Source organism: Xiphias gladius, chromosome 15 (assembly GCF_016859285.1).
Source record: "Xiphias gladius isolate SHS-SW01 ecotype Sanya breed wild chromosome 15, ASM1685928v1, whole genome shotgun sequence".
Taxonomy (NCBI): domain Eukaryota; kingdom Metazoa; phylum Chordata; class Actinopteri; order Istiophoriformes; family Xiphiidae; genus Xiphias; species Xiphias gladius.
Genome location: NC_053414.1, coordinates 23884951 through 23903598, shown reverse-complemented (window position 1 = coordinate 23903598; position 18648 = coordinate 23884951). Strand labels below are relative to the sequence as shown.

The 18648-nt window shown below is 43.0% G+C and overlaps 1 protein-coding gene across 1 annotated transcript; it reads right to left on the bottom strand.

The window, feature by feature from the left end:
• Positions 1 to 6164: 6164 nt before the first annotated feature.
• epn3b (epsin 3b) lies at positions 6165 to 18466 on the bottom strand. Its single transcript, XM_040146542.1, has 12 exons — positions 18154 to 18466; positions 14878 to 15111; positions 14400 to 14558; positions 14042 to 14125; positions 13169 to 13466; positions 12737 to 12855; positions 11752 to 11838; positions 9078 to 9201; positions 8752 to 8922; positions 8511 to 8606; positions 7941 to 8234; positions 6165 to 7839 (listed from the first exon to the last, which is right to left on the bottom strand). Exons 2-12 carry the CDS (start codon positions 14944 to 14946, stop codon positions 7541 to 7543), a joined length of 1800 nt encoding a protein of 599 aa, XP_040002476.1. The 5' UTR covers positions 14947 to 15111; positions 18154 to 18466; the 3' UTR covers positions 6165 to 7540.
• Between the last annotated feature and the right edge of the window lie 182 nt (positions 18467 to 18648).

Genomic DNA, 18648 nt, shown 5'->3' with positions numbered 1-18648 from the left:
CTTTCTTATTATTAACTACTACCAGAAGGGATTCTTCAAAATATCTAAAGGGGCTCTCCACCAATTCAGCAAATCAAAATCATGTTGTGATGTGGAGCCCTACTCAGCCCCTGTCTTGTAAGGAAAATTATGATTATGGTGTGTTTTCATCATGTACTGACTTCCCAGTTGAACTTATTTGCAATGTTAGGAAGTGAACTTTGGTGGGAAAATATCTGGTAGGAGATGTTTACTGATATTTAAGAGCAAGATAGCTCTGGCGAGGATGTTGCCTTTGCCAGGTCATGTCGTGCTGGATGGGTTGGATGTGTCGATGTTAATGTGGCATAACCAGCTGGAAATCATCGGGACGAGAGTGTTCTTGGAAGAGGGGTCTGGTGGGCCATATTTGGTGTTGCGTTGTTCCCGTATCTCTGCCAAAGGGTGGTGCTGAGTGTATAAGAGAGAGATGATCTCTGTATTAGAGTGGGATGACACTTGCGCGAGTTTTGTGTGTAACCCCCCCCCCATGCACGTGGAAGATATTAAAGGAGCATTTCACCTGATTCACCTCTGGGTTCAGATGGAACCGCAACCCACTGTGAGGTCAAAGTTAGCGACCCAGATATGAATACTAAGGACAGAGGTTAAATAAATTTCTAGAGAGTTGGTCTGTCCTTTCATCAGAGAAGGCTGAACCGGATGTGGTTTTCTGGCATAATCAGCAAAACCCATTTGAGAGCTAAGGATGTTGTCGATGCCGGAGTCTCCCTTCTCTAAAACCAGATACATGAGGTCTTCTTTCTGTTGGTACTGGTCATTCAGTTCTCACGAACACTTTAGTTAAGACATGGTGGATCACAATGGATCACATACAGATACAGGCTTGTTGGGATAGGTGCACGAATGTGTGCTTCAGTTGAGGACTATCGTGTATGAACGTATTGTATTAAATGAACAAACACCTCCATGACAAATGTTCTTCTATACACTGTATACTATGAGAACAAGTTTCTAACTCCTGCGATATGATCGTTGTGTGAACGAACAGCATTTCTAAAGGAGGGTCCTCATGCTGAATACGACACAGAGGAAGAAAGACACCAGTGTAGCACAGGACACAGTGTAATACATTAACAACAACAGTAGTTAATTTCAAAGTACTTTAAGAAATGGCTGTAGTCACTTCACATTTAGATGAGGGTATTTCTTTTCTCTAGCTTATCTGTGCAGCAGTTTAAATGTTATATTTAACTGTAGTGTCAGTCACTATTTTGGTCATATTCTGGGTGTTTAATCTTCTAGTCTACAGCAGTATTGCCCTTTGAGGCAACTCCGCATCGGCTTCACTTTTCAAACTCGGAATTTATGTCCATTTTTATATACAGTCTATGGTTCAGAGTTCTTTCTTCACTAAGTTATAGAGAGGATTTTTTCCCTTACAGTCATAAGGACGTATGTGTCTCTGGAGGAGCTTTCTAAGGTCCCTGATTATGTCATCAGGGCAAGATCAGCTTTGGTCTGCAAATGAGCAGAAAAAGCCTGCAATATAAACCAGGGCGATGGGTGTTTACCTGTCACAAAAGATTCCATTGAATTGCATTATGGGACGTGTAAGATCCATTGTTTTTGGAGTTTGACTCATTATTAACGGACTAAAATGGAGGCTGTTGCAGCTTCCCCTGAATCAAACCTGTCCATTCTTTTCTCCCTCATGAGACACCCACCTACAGTATATGGATGTGAGGTATCTAGTAACTGGAGTTCTCTTTTAAGATCTGCAATAAAAAGCCGGTCAACACAAAAGAACAAAATACATAACAGTGTAAGTTGACACGAAGGTTTACAATTTTCGGGCCCAATTCTGTGGCGGTGCAAAGATCAGCACAAGCATCAGACAGACAGTTTGGTCACTTCCTGACCTTGAAATTGGTTTTGCCCGTCTGTGTGGTATTTTTGTGCCAAGCACAGAGCGCAAGGTGCACAGGTGGGAGGTTCTGCAGCAACTACATTTGTGTCCTAGACTTTGCTCGGAGAATCAACATCTCACATCTCTTGACATTACATGTCAATCTGCTGCCACTTCAGTGATTTTATCAGCGACAGCAAACTAAATACAGACAGCAAATGCACAGCAATAGTGAATGAATGCTTTGAAAATGAATAAACCATTTTAACTAATCACTCTCCAGCCAGTGGAGGCATTTAAATCGGCATTAAAAAAGTAACGTTTATTGTGTTCAAAGCACGAACCTCGGTTAATCCGCCTGCATTTACCTTTAAAAGAGTGGTATCGATTCTTACAGTATCTGTTGTCCGCAGCTGCTTTTTACTGTATGAAAAGTTTCTCCTTCACTTCCCTGATAAACCCTGCAGCCGTCGGCAGGGCAGGACACGTATGTTGTGGTAAATCTGCAGAGCGCAGTGTCATTATGCGGAGCTGTCCACTGTGTTAAACCCACCTTTACTAAATCAGGTGCAAATGACACCAGACTGCTACAACGCAACGTCCATACAATACTACACACATCAGACTGATTTGTTGTGACTCGGCTTCTTAAGCAAAGGCAGCGTCTCATTTTTCATTCTTGGAATGCATTAAGGTGCAAATGCTGTTGTGTCACATTTCATGGGGTGATGTGAGCATTTATGACGCGAGATATAATTGTGTGTGTCTGTAGTTATCTAACAAATTAATTAAGCTAAAAATTAACTGTGGCGTGAGGATAATTTAACATGGTCTAACAAACAGGCCTCACATGTTCTTTGCTCCTTCCTCTGCCGTCTTCTTTCAACAAGACTAAAAGGCCAGGAGCCTATAGGCACAATAGCAGCCCCATGAGGCTGTAATAATAAATACACTCCAGAAAACTTGGATGGATGAAAAATGAAGACAACCAAAGCATAAGTGGGTCCAAAATCAGAAAGTTTTTCCTGAGGTGTCAGAGAAAAGGCCACGTTGTAACCTAACGCAAGAAGGTTTATCCTCTGATGTGTATAACAGTGCTGAGAGATTTAGGTTTTGGTCTGGAAAGTTAACAGCGTGACAAAACATAGGGTCAATCCCCAAGCACTTACACAAATTCAAAGAAATCCCCTCATATTTTGAACTATCTTATACAAATGCAATTGTCAGCCTTTGAGTGGTGCTACATTGAAAGGCAAGTTGTCAACTGAATTACCATGATAATTCCTCTCGCCAGGCTGATTTTGCTCAGCTTATGTTATGGCAGTACTTCCTGTATATTCCGGGATATTTTGTGTACAAAGTTGAGAATCTGATCGAAGGGCGGCCGGGATCAGTGCTTGATAAAAGGCAGGTGCAGCGAGAAAGGAGTTTTGTCGGTTCAGATCATTCTGTGAGGGTATTATGGCATATTGCTTTTATTATTATATCTTTTAGTCCTATCCAGTTCTTCTTCACCAAACTTGTGCATGAGGCCATGCCGAAACAGGAAATGCTTCCTCCACTGTCACAAACCTGGAAGCACACTATTGTCTAAAACATACTGTATGCTGTAGCATAAAGATTCCCCTTAATTTGATAATTATGGCCCAACCCATAAAAAAAGCCCCAAACCAAAAGTAGACAAAAGTATGTGAACGGGAGTGAATTATTATATGGTATATTGCTTTTGGGACACTGGATGGCCAGTGGTGGAAGTTTTTCTAGAACAGGGAACACAGTTGTTTCAGGGAACTGTATTGTACAGTTTACATGTTTACAATATGTGATACATGCACAAGAACGGATGGGTGGAGTGAAGGGTTTGTTTGTAAGGGGTGGGGCAGAAAAGGGTAGGGGATGTATAAAGGGTAGGAAGGAGGAGAGGGGTGGGGGTTTCAGAGGGTGGGAAGTTCTGCTCCAGCTAACCCGTTTTTCTCTTTCTTCCACTTCTTCCTCTTTGGCTTCTTTTCTTTCTCATTCATTTGTTTATCTTCACTCCTCTTTGTCTCCTCCCCCACCCTCTCATTGTCTTTGTTCCCCATCTTTTCTTCCTTTTGAATCTTGTTCTCCTGTTCCTTATGAATGTTGTTCTCCTCCTGTTCCTTTGTATTGCTGACAAGCTTCTGAAAAGGTAAAAACAGTATTTTTTATTCAACATCCAAGAACAAATTCTGAAACAAGCCGGGCATTATTCTGAGGTAAAAGGATCAGCTGAGGCATCGTACCTGAAGCTGTTTGTTCTTGGAGGTCAGGAGGCTGATTTGCTCCTCAGTCTGGCTTTCCCTCTTCCTCCATTCTTCCTCCTTCCTGAGCCATTTTTCACTGTGCAGGTTCCTCTCGTTTTCCACTTGCTGCACTTTCCTCCTCCAGCTTTCATCCCGCTGAGCCAGCTCCTGTTGCGGGCTTGCCTGCAGCGCCTCACACCTGGTCTTCCATTGTTCTTCCCTCATCTTTAGCGCTTGGTCTTTCTGAGCGAGCAGGGCCAGGCAGTCTATGTGGGCTTTTGTGCGAGTCTGCCTTTTTCTGGTGACTCTTCTGAGGAGCTCATCTTTTTGTCTGAGCTCCTCTTGGAGCTGGCCCCCCATCTGCCTCCGTTCATTTTCCACAAGGTTAACGTGCTCTTTTAGAGCCTTGTTTTCCTCTTTCAGAGACTTTATCTCACTGATTGCAGAGTACAGGGGGTCTCTGAGGCCCTGTACAGTGTCCTGCAGCTGCACTGCAGCCAGCCTGTACTGCTTTGTTTCATAAAAGGCAGCACTAATCTTCAAATGTCTGAAAAATAGAAACATACATTACATGTAGTTCATGGCTAAAGCTGCAGTCTCACCTTAACACAACCTGTACACCTATTTATACAGTTGAATCTATTTTAGTCTAAAGACAGGACAATCAAATTCATGCATATCCTATGAAAACCAAACCTTTTTTGAGACCCCAGTGAATAGAAGTGCCGGGCCTATATTTTATTTTTCGTATTGCTGCAATCATAAAATCCTTTCTTATTTGTATTTTTATCAAAATATATAAGAAGTACAGTATTTCTCAATGTGGCTTACTGGATAGGAAAAATTGTTAAAGTTTTGATGCTTTAATTCAGCAAAAAATGTATTGAAGATATAGACAACAGGGAACAGTAGGCATGAGAGATGCACAGGAATAATGATAATACACAAGTTTCTCCAGGTTAAATGAGAAAATCTTACCTGGTTTCTTTCTCTGTCCATTTCAGCTCAGTGAAGACACCCGAAGGGCAAAGAGCAGTTGTACTTTGCAGGTGAAGCTTAACTTGAACAAGTATTGTAGTTTCAGAGTTTTAGAACTTTGTGATGTAGTTGTCGGTCAAGGTACTGAAATATAAATTCTAGATATTGATATATATCGTTGTTTTGCAACAGTTGACGGTTTGCTTTCACCAAAGACAGAGACAGTGCTCAGTTGAGGTTGATGAAGGTAAATTAAGTTTTTCTGCAGATGCAGATTCCAACCAGGATGTTCATTATTGTGTTAGAGTTATACCGTGATGATGTGATAAAGGGATGGAAAGGAACATTGAACATTGTAATCAGCGTTCTAGCAAAGCTCTTGATGGCATTTTACATTCATCAACTTATGGTAAAAGCACTATGGGAAAATATTGACGTTATATTTTCTTTTAATAAGTTCAAGAAGAAAGAACACCGACATCTTTTTATTGGTCTCTTGGAGTGAACAGATTTTTTCTCTTAAAAATATAAGGACAAAGTGGAGATGACACGTTTCCTGGTCTGATCCTCCCAATCAGTATATTGTGTTACTACTTATACATCCTGGTCCCACATTCTTGAAGACAACAAATAATAAATCAGTGAACACAAAAAGTTCCATAAGGTGCAAAGACTCAAACGACCAAAGCCCCCCTCACCTCAGTGACTGTTTGTGACCTAATGTTTTCAATTTAGTGTGGTAGCATGCTAACATTTGCTAATTAGAATTAAACATAAAGTACGGCTGAGGCTGATGGCATTTGGTCATAAACCAGTCATCATTTTTAAACTGAATCCTATAGACTCAATAATATAGTAAATCATTTAAAGACATAACTAACAGTTTAATTGATACTGAAAATAATTGTTAGTTACAGCTCTATGTGACACTGTAACAAATGCACAAGTGAATGAATGACTCATAAATCGCATGAACACTTGAGAAATCCTAATGCAAACACCATTCATTTATTGATATAATATTTCATAATACTCTATACGTATCATTCTATTAAATACATATGTACTAAGCCTGTGTGTATCTATAGGCAGACATTTCACATTCAAGTCCAGGTTCAGTGCAGTGATGACCAAACATCTCATCTCATCACAGACTCTCTTGTTCCTAAAACACAAGTGGACGAGGAACAGCAGAGAGGAGCTGATGCTCAATACATCTGTTTATCATCTGTGATCATTTCACTTTATTTATATTAATCTTTCAATTACCCCTCCCTCCTCCTTTGTGTCTTCTCTATATCCCTCGTTTGTATGCCCACATCTGAAAAAGTCATTGATCTCACTGTGATTTTCTTCTGTAGATAAATGCCTTTCTGTTCTCTTGGGTTGAATCTCTTTGGAAGAGGGACAGAGCGGACTCCCTGAGGTCCTCCTCAATGGCGCCAATATGAACCAGCTGGGAATACACTGTGGGTCAGCTATAGATGACAGGCACGCGGGTCCAGTACGGTACAATCAGGGCTCAGTTTAGGTCCAGATTGAGACAGTAAAGTCTAGTTTAGGCTGGTTTAGTTTTGAATCCACCTGAATCCTGTTGGACAAATGACTTAGCTGACTTAGGACCAGATGCTATTGAGCTTGTAAGGTAACAAGGCAACACAAGATAGGAATTCATGTAGGAAGGAATACCTGAGTCAATTAGTTCTTGAACAATGCTGTATGTTTTCTTGAATATTACAGTTGAGTTGTCACCAGTGATTCAGTTGTGCCAAAAAAGCTCAAGATACTATTTGACTCATCAGAAAAAGAGGATTTATTTGAAGAACCCATCTCAGGTGCAGAGCAGAATAGAACAGTTTGGCGTCTCGGGGGGTGGGGGGTGGGATGCATTCATGCTTTCGTCGGTGAAGCAGCAGCGGTGAGGATCCTGGTCAATCTTGGTGGACAATGAAAGTGTGTGGCTTCATCTCAGTTTTCTAAAGGAACAGTTCTATCTCTGTGGTCAAAGGGTGGTCGGAGTCGTCACTATTGATGGGGAAAAGGCATCGAAGGGACCGCTGAGATACACCCTGTTAGTCTCGTGGTCTGTGCATGTTTTTGTCTGTGCATAATGTTTGTGTGTGTGCACCCTGAAGTGCGCCTGAGTGCATGTTTGAGTGCGTGTCCATGTGTGCGTGAGTTAGCTTTTCTTCAAGAGTTCAGGTTATATAGCAGCTGTTGTGTCTTTAGACAGACAGAAATACATACAGTCCAAGTTTTTTATCCACTTCAAGTGTACATAATGACATCAGACCAGGATCCAGTTCAGGCTCATTTAAACCAGTCTCATTGTAGTTAGCATAGATTGATCCAAAAAGAGTCAATTCCGTTGTCTCCCTCTGCAGACCAGAGTTTGAAGGATGCGGGAGTCTCAGAGGAAGGGGTTGTGGCTTTGTGTCTGTGTCTGTGACTGAGTGCGGGCTGCCGGTCTTGGAGAAAGAGGGAGCAGGGGTTGAGGGAGGTTGGAAGGAAGGTCCAGGAGTCCAGCAGGAGGCTGTGTGAGAGAGGAGGGGAGGATGGGCGGCTGGTGGGGCAGAGGGAGAGGCAGGGACGGGCTGTAGGAGAGCATGTGAGGGGGCAGCGGGGAGGTGGAGGATGGTCGCATTTGATTGAGGGTGAGGCGAGGCTGGTCGCAGTGGAAGGGGTTGGTGGGAGATGGAGCACTCAGACCTGAGAAAAAAAAACACAATTTGTTGGTTGGAAAACTTTTTAATAATATCACAGTAAGAGTTCTGTAAGTACAGTATATGAGTTCTTGAATAATTTGTTACCTGAGAGGAAGGGGTTATTGTGCGTCTTGCTAGGAGGGTTGGGGGGTATCAGAGCATCTAAATTGACCAGCGAGGCCCCCGTAGGTCCCAGAAAGGCCTCTGGGGTCCGACACACACGTGTAGGTGGGGCGCTGAGTGGAGGTGCTAGCCGGGATAGGTCAAACATCTCTGGGCTGGCAGACTCTCGTCCATTAACCTGGGGTTTCACAGGAGGGTCGGCCCCAAACGGATCTGGTTTAGAATCCGCTCCAGAAAATGGGTCAGAGTCTGGCTTTACCCCAAAAAGCTCTGCATCTGCATCAGGAAGAGAAAATAAGATTTTAAATAGAGGTGTGGAGGAAAGATGATGCAATGTGATGTTCCCTGCTGCATGGGTGACAAGCTAAAGGAAAAAGCATTGTTCCACCAAAGGCCTCCATACATTTATGTTCTCTAGTGTCACAAAGAGCTCTCACGCTAGAACAAGATTTTCTTTTTTCCCAACACTGTCAATGCAAGAGACTTATTGCTTCCAAATGTACAGTAAAATCCACACTACCTCTGGCTCTCTGCTCTCTTGTACTTCGTTACCTGTGGGACTGGCAGGTTGAGGGGAGGACACCTGAGGAACCTCCTGTTTAGGCTTTTCCTCTTCCTGTGCAGCAAATGGATCCGTTCCGTCAGCACCTGCGTAGGGAAACTGAAAACTGATTAAAACAGTGCATAGGCAGAGTACATCTAGAATTTCTGAACAGACATTGAACACTACACTTAGTGTGTGTATGCACTCTAAAGAAGAGCTTGTCAGCGGTGTTTCTGAAAAATACTGTACCTCCGTCTGTTGGGCTGTCCCACGCATGATTGACAGGACTGGAGGAGATAGGTGCTGCTTCCCAGGGGTCTGTGTGTGAGTTGGCACAAGGGGGCCAAGGATTGGACGCGTTGGAGGAGGAGGGAGGGGCTGTCCAAGGGCTACCAATCACAGGAGTGCTGGAGTGAACTGCTGGGAGGACAGACGAAAAGAAAAAGCTCATCATGAAGCGTTAAAAGTGTACAAACTCAAAGAATATGAGAAGACACAAAGAGATGGTAGGTCCAGCACCATATTGGACTGAAGTGCGCGTGGATGTGTCGGTGCGTCTGCGATGAGCCACCCACCTACAGAGTCCCAGGGGTCAGAGGTGATGTCACAGGTGGGGTGAGCTGAGTTCCAAGGGTCACTAGGAGGGGGCTGGGGCTCAGACGATGGGCCAAATATGTCCACCAGGTCCAACATGGCTGACTACAGAGGGAGCAAGTCTTAAAATCAAACATTCTCATATGTGCTTCCGGGTTCGTGTGATTTTTAAGCTATGGGAGATTCTTAATAAGAGGCAAAAGAAACCAAAGCCTGTTGAGAGGAAGTACGGGAACTGTCGCAGTTAGTGTGACTGTATAATAGATGTGAAAATGACTTTAAGACACTATTTAGACCTTAGGTGAGCGAAGTAGTTGATTCAGTATTAGTGTAAATGTCTGTGAATCAAGCAGAGCTGGAAACTATGCTGAACTGTTTTCCTAACACTGTTTCAGTTAAAACTTTATTATTTTCCAGTGGAAACCATGCATCTCCAAATATGTTCATTGTGAATTTTGGAAATATGTGGTTTTAACAGAACGGAGACAATTTACTCAACTCCCACTGACAGTGTTGTCTTTATGCATTTACCAAGAAAAGGTTAGCTCAGCTGAAAAAAAAAAAAAAAGTTGTTTCGTTTGAGCGTGAGTTTTTAAAATTGCTTATGTTTCATTGCCACTCTACTGAAAACAAACACTTAGAACGGCAAGAACATTTTTAAGTGTCCTTGTTAGTTATAAAATTATTGACTGGTCTGTTGTGGACCCTAATTAATATACTGTATCAGAAAGCCAATGCTAGACATCACAGATGTTTTGGTATTGTACACAATGTGTCTGTTGATTAGGCATCGGTGTATATGTTGGCAATGAGATTATGTTACATAATGCAGTGAAAATCGCCTGGGGTCATTCAGAGACAGTGTCATCATTTCATAAAATTGTCAGCCTGCATCTGGACTCCACCGTTTAGATTACGCTGCAGGACCTGAGTTTGCAGAGCAGCTCCGCAGTGCAGTCTGTTAAGACAATTTTTTTTACGGTTCAAACTAAAACACCCTGCACAGGCGATCTTTGTAACACGACTTTGACACCCAAATTTTAGGGATCCTTACTTTTTAAAAAAATGTTGCTATAATTAAAACAATTTTACACAATCATAACTGATAGACTACCAGCAACAAGAAATTTCACAAGAGAAAATATGTATGAAATGAAATGATTGACATATTTGAGGGTGACATTATCATATGAAGGATCTTTTCAAAAACCTTTTTATATAACAAAATTTTACCATACATACTGGACCTGCATCATAATGACATGTTAAGTGGGTAGTTTAGAGGTATGATATCATAGAAATCACTCATATACTAATAGTAATATCATCAAGTGATGTTGAATTAGCAACATGAAAAAACAGAAATCTAATGTTGTTTTGAAGTATTCAAACATTTTAAATACACAAACACGTCACACGTCAACTTCACAATCATAACACAAATCAAGATAAACCTTGACAAATCAGTGCCGTAACGTCAAAGGAAACAAAAATGCTGGATAAAACATTTTAAAAGTGACGTCCTGAGTTGGAAATTCAGTCTGGAGCAAAAGTTCACCACAGGAATCATCTCTCCTCTGCCCCTCCTGCCTCTCTTAACTCCCCACGATCAAACTGCAGTTTTGAGGATTTATCCTGGTCTTTGTAGACTTAGGGAGCTCCCCATGGTTTCCAAAATCACATGAAGGTCCAATCCTGGCCCAATATGCAAATAACACGTGTGACGTGGAAACTTGAAACCCCCAGTGCATAAATACTGAGAATGGACTTTACAGACAGGTAGGAGACATCTTTTGAAATGAAGAATATTTGCGTATTCATAGTAAATTTTGGATTTTCCAATGAGAGAGAAGGGGCTATTATGAGGTAATTCATGGAAAACCATGAGTATTTTTATATGTCTTACAACATGTGTGAAGTGGGTCATTGAGAATTAAATCGTGCGGCAGCCATTATAAATTACACTGAACTGTAGCCTCAGATAAAATGCCAAAAATTAAATGTAATTTCTTAAATGTATGATGATACAAGACTGGGAGAGCTATGACATGCATCTGACCTTGTGTTATGTCATTCAGTCAGAGAACCATTTAGGAGCTCTCTCATAGTGTTTTTTCCTGATCCTGATTTCCATTTTTTGTTCTATGGAGCACCTGGAAGTACCAGATGATAATGATAAGAATATAATATAACCAATTACAAGACAACGGGGACTTTTACATAAGGCAGCCCGTGACTCTGATTGGCTTGTTGACAGGCCAATGAGTGAGAGAGCTGGTGCGCTACAAGATTACGAGTATGCTTTCAGGGAAATGTCATGCTGAGCTCAAGGTTAGACAAGACAAAGTCATTATCATTCAGCAGGCACCTCTTTCTACTCCCTCAGCTATCTACTGTTTCTCTCTCAAACCCTCCCTCATTATGCTGATCTGTGTTTTTTTGTCTCGTTTCCCTCCCTATCCCACAGTCCACACCGTGAATTCCACTTCAATCTCTCAAAGCCTGCCAACAACCACCTACAAATGCACCCGCCCACCTCTGCATGCAAAGACACACTCATGTACCATACATGCACCCACACACATACCGTACAGCAAACACACACACACACACACACACACAAACACACACACACACACACGTTCTTAAACTCACCTCCCGTGTCCCTGACTGGCTCTCTCTCCGGCTCTCATCTAGGGCTTTCTGTAATAGAGACTCATCTCCATGGTGACAGCGCTGCTCCTGCAGGGGCGGCGTTGTGACATCATCAACATCATCGCCACAGCAATGAGCGTGAACGAACACACACACGCACACACACACACACACACACCCATAAACACACACACCGCCGTTAGTGAAACAGTCTTTGACTTATTCCAGCAAACCGACAGCAGCCACAGTAGCTTTTTTTGTGCTGTTGAAATATTCAGTTGACAAAGAGCAGAGGCCGGTTTAGAGCAAAGCAGGAAGGAGAGAGAGAATGAAGCAAAAATCTTCCAAAATGACATGTAGAAGCTCAAACATGAACTGTGTGAGAAATGGGTATAAAAAAACTGGAGCACTACTAATGGAGGAGAGATGAGGAGAAACAAATATGTACAGTTTGAAAACGTGGTGCGCTTGTCTCCTTTCCAGGACAGCAGAGGTCCAGGAAAGGAGACAAGTGGTCAATGAAGGAAGTGACGAAGGAAAAAGTTAGGAAGGGAGACATTGGTCATCCACAGAGAAGCATTCTAATGAAGAAATGAGAGCCATTTCATCATATACACAGAAAGATATCCAACTAGAGGGCTCCAAACGTTAACAAAGAGGTGTAAGGAGTGAGGTGTGTTTCTGTGTATGTGTACCTGCTCATGCTCCTTTTGGCTAAGGCTTAAAGCAATCTGTAGTTGTGTGTCTTCATCCATCTCTACGGTAACAGGGGAAGGAAGGCCTAGCTAGATGAAGGTGGGTCAATTTTCAGAACGTTTGTCACAAAACTGTCATCATTGGAATCATCAAGAGGGAATGAGACACGTGTGGCTTGAAAACTGAGGACGTATGCGTGTTTGTGTGTGTGGAGTGCAGGGGAGGGGAGGGTATGCTGGCAAATACACATTATCAGAATGTGTGTGTGTATGTATGTGTGTTGTTTTACCTTCTGACTCTCCTCCCTGCTCATGGCCAAGGCCAGCTGGAGCTGCAGCTCCTCCTCCCCGCTGGTCTGAGGTCGAGCCTGCTCCAGGTCTGAGGCGGCGCGAGGGGACGAGGACGAGGCTGCTGAGGGAACACGTGAGGGAGTTTGAGGGAGGAAGGACTAAGAATGTGTGAGGAGAAGCGGTCAGATGGATGCGGAGCTCAGGAAGTGTGCGGCTCATTTGAATATTTTCCTACGCTGCAGTATTGATAATCTATCTGCTGGCTTGCCTAGAGTGCTGGGCTACAGCATAAAAGGCATTTTATTTGGGACGTGGCAATGAGCCTGAAGAGAAGTCTGGATTTTTAACATATTGCCAACACATGGAATGAGCTGTTCAGTGCTGCAGATAAATTCAGATGCAGATAGACTTTGAGTACCCACAACACTCACAGTTAAAGGAGGACGGAGAGCCTCTGGAGCGGCTGAACTCCTCGCCGTACAACACAGCCATGCTGGGCTGGCTCGTTCGCCTGCCCGGGTGGTAAGACGGGGGTATGCCTCCGTACACAGCCCCGCCCCCTCCGCTGCCTCCCCCTGCCATTCGCTCCTTGGTCTTCAGGGCTTGACTCCTCTCCTGGCGGAGCCGCTCCTCGTCCCGGAGGAGACACACCAATTGGCGCGCCTTTTCCCTCACGTTGGCCCCTTGGTCTCTGCCGTCGCGGTCCACGTACTGGAAGTCACGCAGCGTCTGGGCCACACATCAACAAAACACGTTTTCACAAACGTTTAGAGATCCACATGAACTTTTCAAACAATGTGCAGTTCAAGTTGTGGTTGAGACACAGGAAAAACCTCAATAATCTGATCTCCAGGAATGTATCGATCCAGGTTCTTTATTTATTAGGAAAGCATAGTTTTTTTTGAAAATGTTAATCCCCGTATTTTTATATTTTTCAGTCATTCAAATAATAATCTTATCTTGACTGTGTGACTTCATCTTAAAAATCCAGTAAAAAGGGAAAACAGGCACAAAAAAATGGGTTAAAAAAACTATTTTTACTGTTTGACTTTCTGAGATAATTTTTTACTGGTTGATTGTTCTATTCAGTGTTTAATTTTTTATTGAATTGGGACTATGGTAATTTCTTTCTGTGTGTAGCTTAACATCTGCTGATTATACTGCATTTTTTAAAAATACAGACCCAGGAGGAGTAGTAGTTGCCAAGGTAACAACTAGTGATGATCCAAATGAACAATAAACAATAAACCAGCTCTATTCCTGAGGCGTTAAGATTGCTGAGCTTCTCCCGTACAGTCCAGTACCTGAATAGTGAATGCATTCTCACGGCACTGTTGGGCCACTCTCTCTGATCCTGTCTTCAGCAGATAATCCAGCAGAGTCAGGGCCTGGAGACAAATACTGATTACCACGCTGATACTCCAAGATCAGTATTTTGTTACATCTCTGTGCTACCCTCTGCAACTGACACCTCAAAGTTGGTCTTTTGCAACAAGCACCAAAACAAAACAAAACAAAACAAAAACATCAGTGGTGGTGAATGTTCAGCGGTCAGAGGGAGGCTAAATTTAAAACAGTTCAATCTAAAGCAAGCAAGCAGAATGAGAAGGAAACACAAAACTTATAGTCAAATCTGACAGACACTTTCTTTCACGAGGTCACCTTGTACACGTGTCTCCAGTTTTTGCCGCTGTCATTGAGGCGTTTCCAAACCATGCCCATGACCTCAGCAAACGCCACCACATTGAAGGTCAAGTCGGCGATCTCGGACATGAGCGACGAGGACGGTCCCCATGGATCGTTTGAGGTGGCCTCGCGAACCTACACATCGCCAGCAGAGGAACCAGAATGTCCTTTTCTTCTCATATTTACATCTCAAGTATATAATATTCTTTCTCATCCAAAGTAACAGTATCATACAAAAGTGAAAGATTACAAGTATCAAAGCATATTTATCTATCACAGAGACACACCAAGAAAAGAATTAATAGGCAAGTAGAGAGTTTTGCTCTGATGTGGTTTGATGAGACACGACCCAACATCAGTATTAATTTCAACAAGTTTACTCGCCCTCAAAGTCTAACAAATACAAACTATTGCACATCAAAGGCACTTGAAGACAACAGTTCATTTATAATACCTTGATCTCCGCTTCTGAATAGTTGTGCACAATATTCTTCACCTGCCGGCGCAGAGCTGAGGTTGTCATGGTGACGGGTGATGAAGGATGCGGAGGGATAGAGAGTGAAGCAAAAACGCTCAACAGGTGAAAAGAGGGGGGGAAAGAGGGGACATGGGTTGAGGGAGGACAGGAGAGGAGAGGTGGCTACGGCAATGAAGGCTCCTCTTCTCTGTCAGGAGTTACAGGTCGCCCCTGTATGAAAGAGATGAAGGCAACATATGATTATAACTGAAATCTATAAGTGACTTCATGTCTTTCTCTTTTGAGGTTGATCTGATTATCCAGAAATGCCTAAGCTTGATTAGGGGTTTTGTGGGCCCCTCCTCAGACAAAATCGAGACAACCGGTATGGATTGCTCACATTTTGGTAAGCTGGCACCACTGAAAGTGTGCCGGATTGGCTATTCGCAGTTGCTGTTTGCAACGTGCCCATGGATGTACAGACAACTATCACTAGATTACTTTGATGCTGAAGAAAAATGAAAAACATCAGGATTGTCTTCATCATGTCTTTATTTTCTTGTTATTCTTTGTCTTTATTTCTTTGCTATTTAATGAATCAATATGAATACACTGAGCTGTATAAACAATGACTGAAGATACTGACTGAAATGAGTTGTTCACAACTGATGCCCCCTCAGACGGAAGTAGGTCATACAACAGCTCTGGCACTCAGGTGTCTGATGAAGCTTCTCGGTGGCTTATTTAATTCAGGCCAACACACACACACACGCAGCCGTCTGTGCGCACACAGAAACACGCTCGCAACCCACTTTTCCCTTCCAAATTCATATTTCAGAGAGGCCACAAGGGAACTGATCATTAAGGGTTCCTATGATACTTTTCCCTCTGCCTGCGACTATAAGCCTTCACAGACACAGAGCGTAATTAACCTACTAAACCAAAGCTGAACTGGGGTGACCTCACTAAACTAAACCTCTTCTCATCAGTCATCAGCTCACTTAACTGCCAGATTGACAAAGATAGTGTTAGTTTTCAAACCAGCCGTTCTTCTGATCATGAGCTTATTTATACTTGGTGGAAGGTAAATTTTAAATGACAAAGTAAAGCTTATGTGTTTCATTCTTTGACATTTTTTTCCCTCTATGCTTCAGTGCATCATTTACAGCTGACAAAACCACTAAGAAGAGTTTTGTTTGTGAAATACACATACTTTAGCCCTGGTTTTACCTGCATCACTATGCTGAAATAATTGCGTGAATACAAATGCAAATGTTTATTTCTGTCACGAGTTTACAAAGTCTGTAACAGTGAATACAAAGTCTGTAACAGTGAATATTATGATAATCTCCAAAACTATATGTCGGCCAATATTAGATTATCACAGAGTATAACTGTATCAGTGCCTGTGCATATGTTGGCTGCTAAGTAGAACTCTTGCTCAGAATTCATTAAAAAAAATGTTATAATGTTTGTTTGTATTTTGTGTTTATGTAAAAAAAACAAAACAATTATTGGTAGAAATATCATTAACAGATATTTAATCACTCACATATCAATATCTGCCTTAAAAATAATAATAAGAATTGTTATTATTATTATATTTAACAATTACTGACTTTTTAAAGACCCTTGCATTGTTTTTTTAAATTGTTTTCATTTAACATCACTGTTCACTGCTGCACCACAACAGTTCACACAGGGTGCCACGATGAAACGAGTCACAGGATGCCCCGTCCTGCTGAAGAGCAAACATCAGCAGAAGCACAGAGGACCTGAGGTGCACACAGCAGGGACACAGACAGACAACTCAGAGAGGAGGATGAGTCTCAGTGTTTGTGCATATGCAAGAGGGACAGGGAGGGAGAGAGAGAGAGAATGAAGGACATACAGATGAAAGTGAAGCTCAGCAACTTCAACCAGTATCACCTTTCTGCGCAATCATCTTCAGCTCGAACATAGACACACACACACACACACACACACACACACACACACACACACACACACACATATATGAGTGAAAAGAATTTATGTGGGTACTGATGTGTGGCTACAAAATCCCAAAAGCAAATCCCATCCATCCTTGTAACAGATGAATTTCCCCATTTCTGTATTATTATAGGCCTGGGCTAAACATGTGCTCCTGCCCCGTCACCATTTGACTTGTACTCTCTGTTGTACATCTATCATCCTCCTCCATCTGTCCTATAAGGAATATAACCAGCAGAGGCCACATGCCATCAGTTAGAAACAACACTAAAATCATTTTTAATCATTGTTGTTTAATCAAAGTTCGGATATATTGAAAACTGAGACAATGCAAAAACCAATTTTATCTGTATGTGAATCCAGAAACACCTACATGCGTTCTTTAACCAGAAGTACAAAGGTAAAATCAAGATATTTCTGAAATATTGTACAGCTCAAAATGAGTGTATTTGATCAAATCTAGGAGCAGCACAGAGAGACGGATTGTGACATAGAAGTCATCTAGGGACAAACTGTGGAGCTGCTCAGTGAATAATGCAAGACCCCCCTCAGACATAATGACAGCACCCATGGTGGTTTTACTGGGATATGGGCACATTTTTTAATTCGCAGATGTAAACCTTACAATCAAATGACTCATCCAGGTGTTATAATTCAAACAAATCCACTCTGAGCCAGCAGTCAGTTGCTAAATCAAGATGGACCAACTCCATCGAGATGTCACCTGAAAAAATCATCACAAGGAGACAGGGGTCTGTTTGTAGATACTTATCATTTAAATAGCACAATGCAAATTGTACTTAAGCTACACTTTAACTTAAAATATTGCACCTTTAATACAACGACTAATAAAGACAAATTTCCTTACACGGTCCGGTCTGATGCGTCAAATTGCTCCAAACACAGAGAACGTGCGTCACCCCGTCATTCAAGTTTGCGGATGCGCATGCGTGCTGGGGAAGCAGGTGTACTGTATTTTTCAGGTGGCGATGGAGAGCCGAGAGGGCGCCCGCGGTGGGGCTGCATAATGCATCACCCAACTAACCTCCCCACTGCCACCCCGCATAATTATCATACACAGCCCCCCCCAGCGGCGGATTCCCTGGGTCCCCATGTGGAGCAGCGCAAGGCCAACTACTGCTGGAGTTGTCGGTTACATGTAGGTCGGGCAACACATCGTAATGCACTTTAGCTTACATGTGGAGATAGAGAGACACTGCCCAAAACAAAAAACAAAAAAGGAAGAGGAACTACATTCCATTTCAACAACATGGAGCTTACCGTGCCCATTGCTCATCTCTCGCCTTGTCCACCGAGCCTCTCTGCCCTCCTCTTCTCCGAGTCCCCAGCGTCGACAATACCCCCTCCGCTGGGATCGGCTAAGCAGGGCGACCACAACGATCCCCCGCGCACATATACGCGGCAAACGCGAGTGAAGAGCCGAGCACTGAGTGTTTCAGAAATCCGTGAATGGGAATGTCAGCGTCTGTATCCCGGCCTACCATGGATGATGCGAGCCGCTCGGGCAGGCAGTCAGTGATGAAATCCGCATAGGACGAGGATAAACCACAGCACACGGCTCGCTCTCTCCCTCTCTCACTCGGGCAGCCCCATCCACACACGCACGCAGCACCGGCAGGCCAGGCGCGCTTCGCACACACAGTCACCACAACGGGGAGCGTGAAAGCGAGGCGGGGACGGGGGCGGCGTCGTTTGCAGAGTCAGCGGTGCTGTTCAACTACTATCATCCACGGATGCGATTGTGAGAGAGTGAAT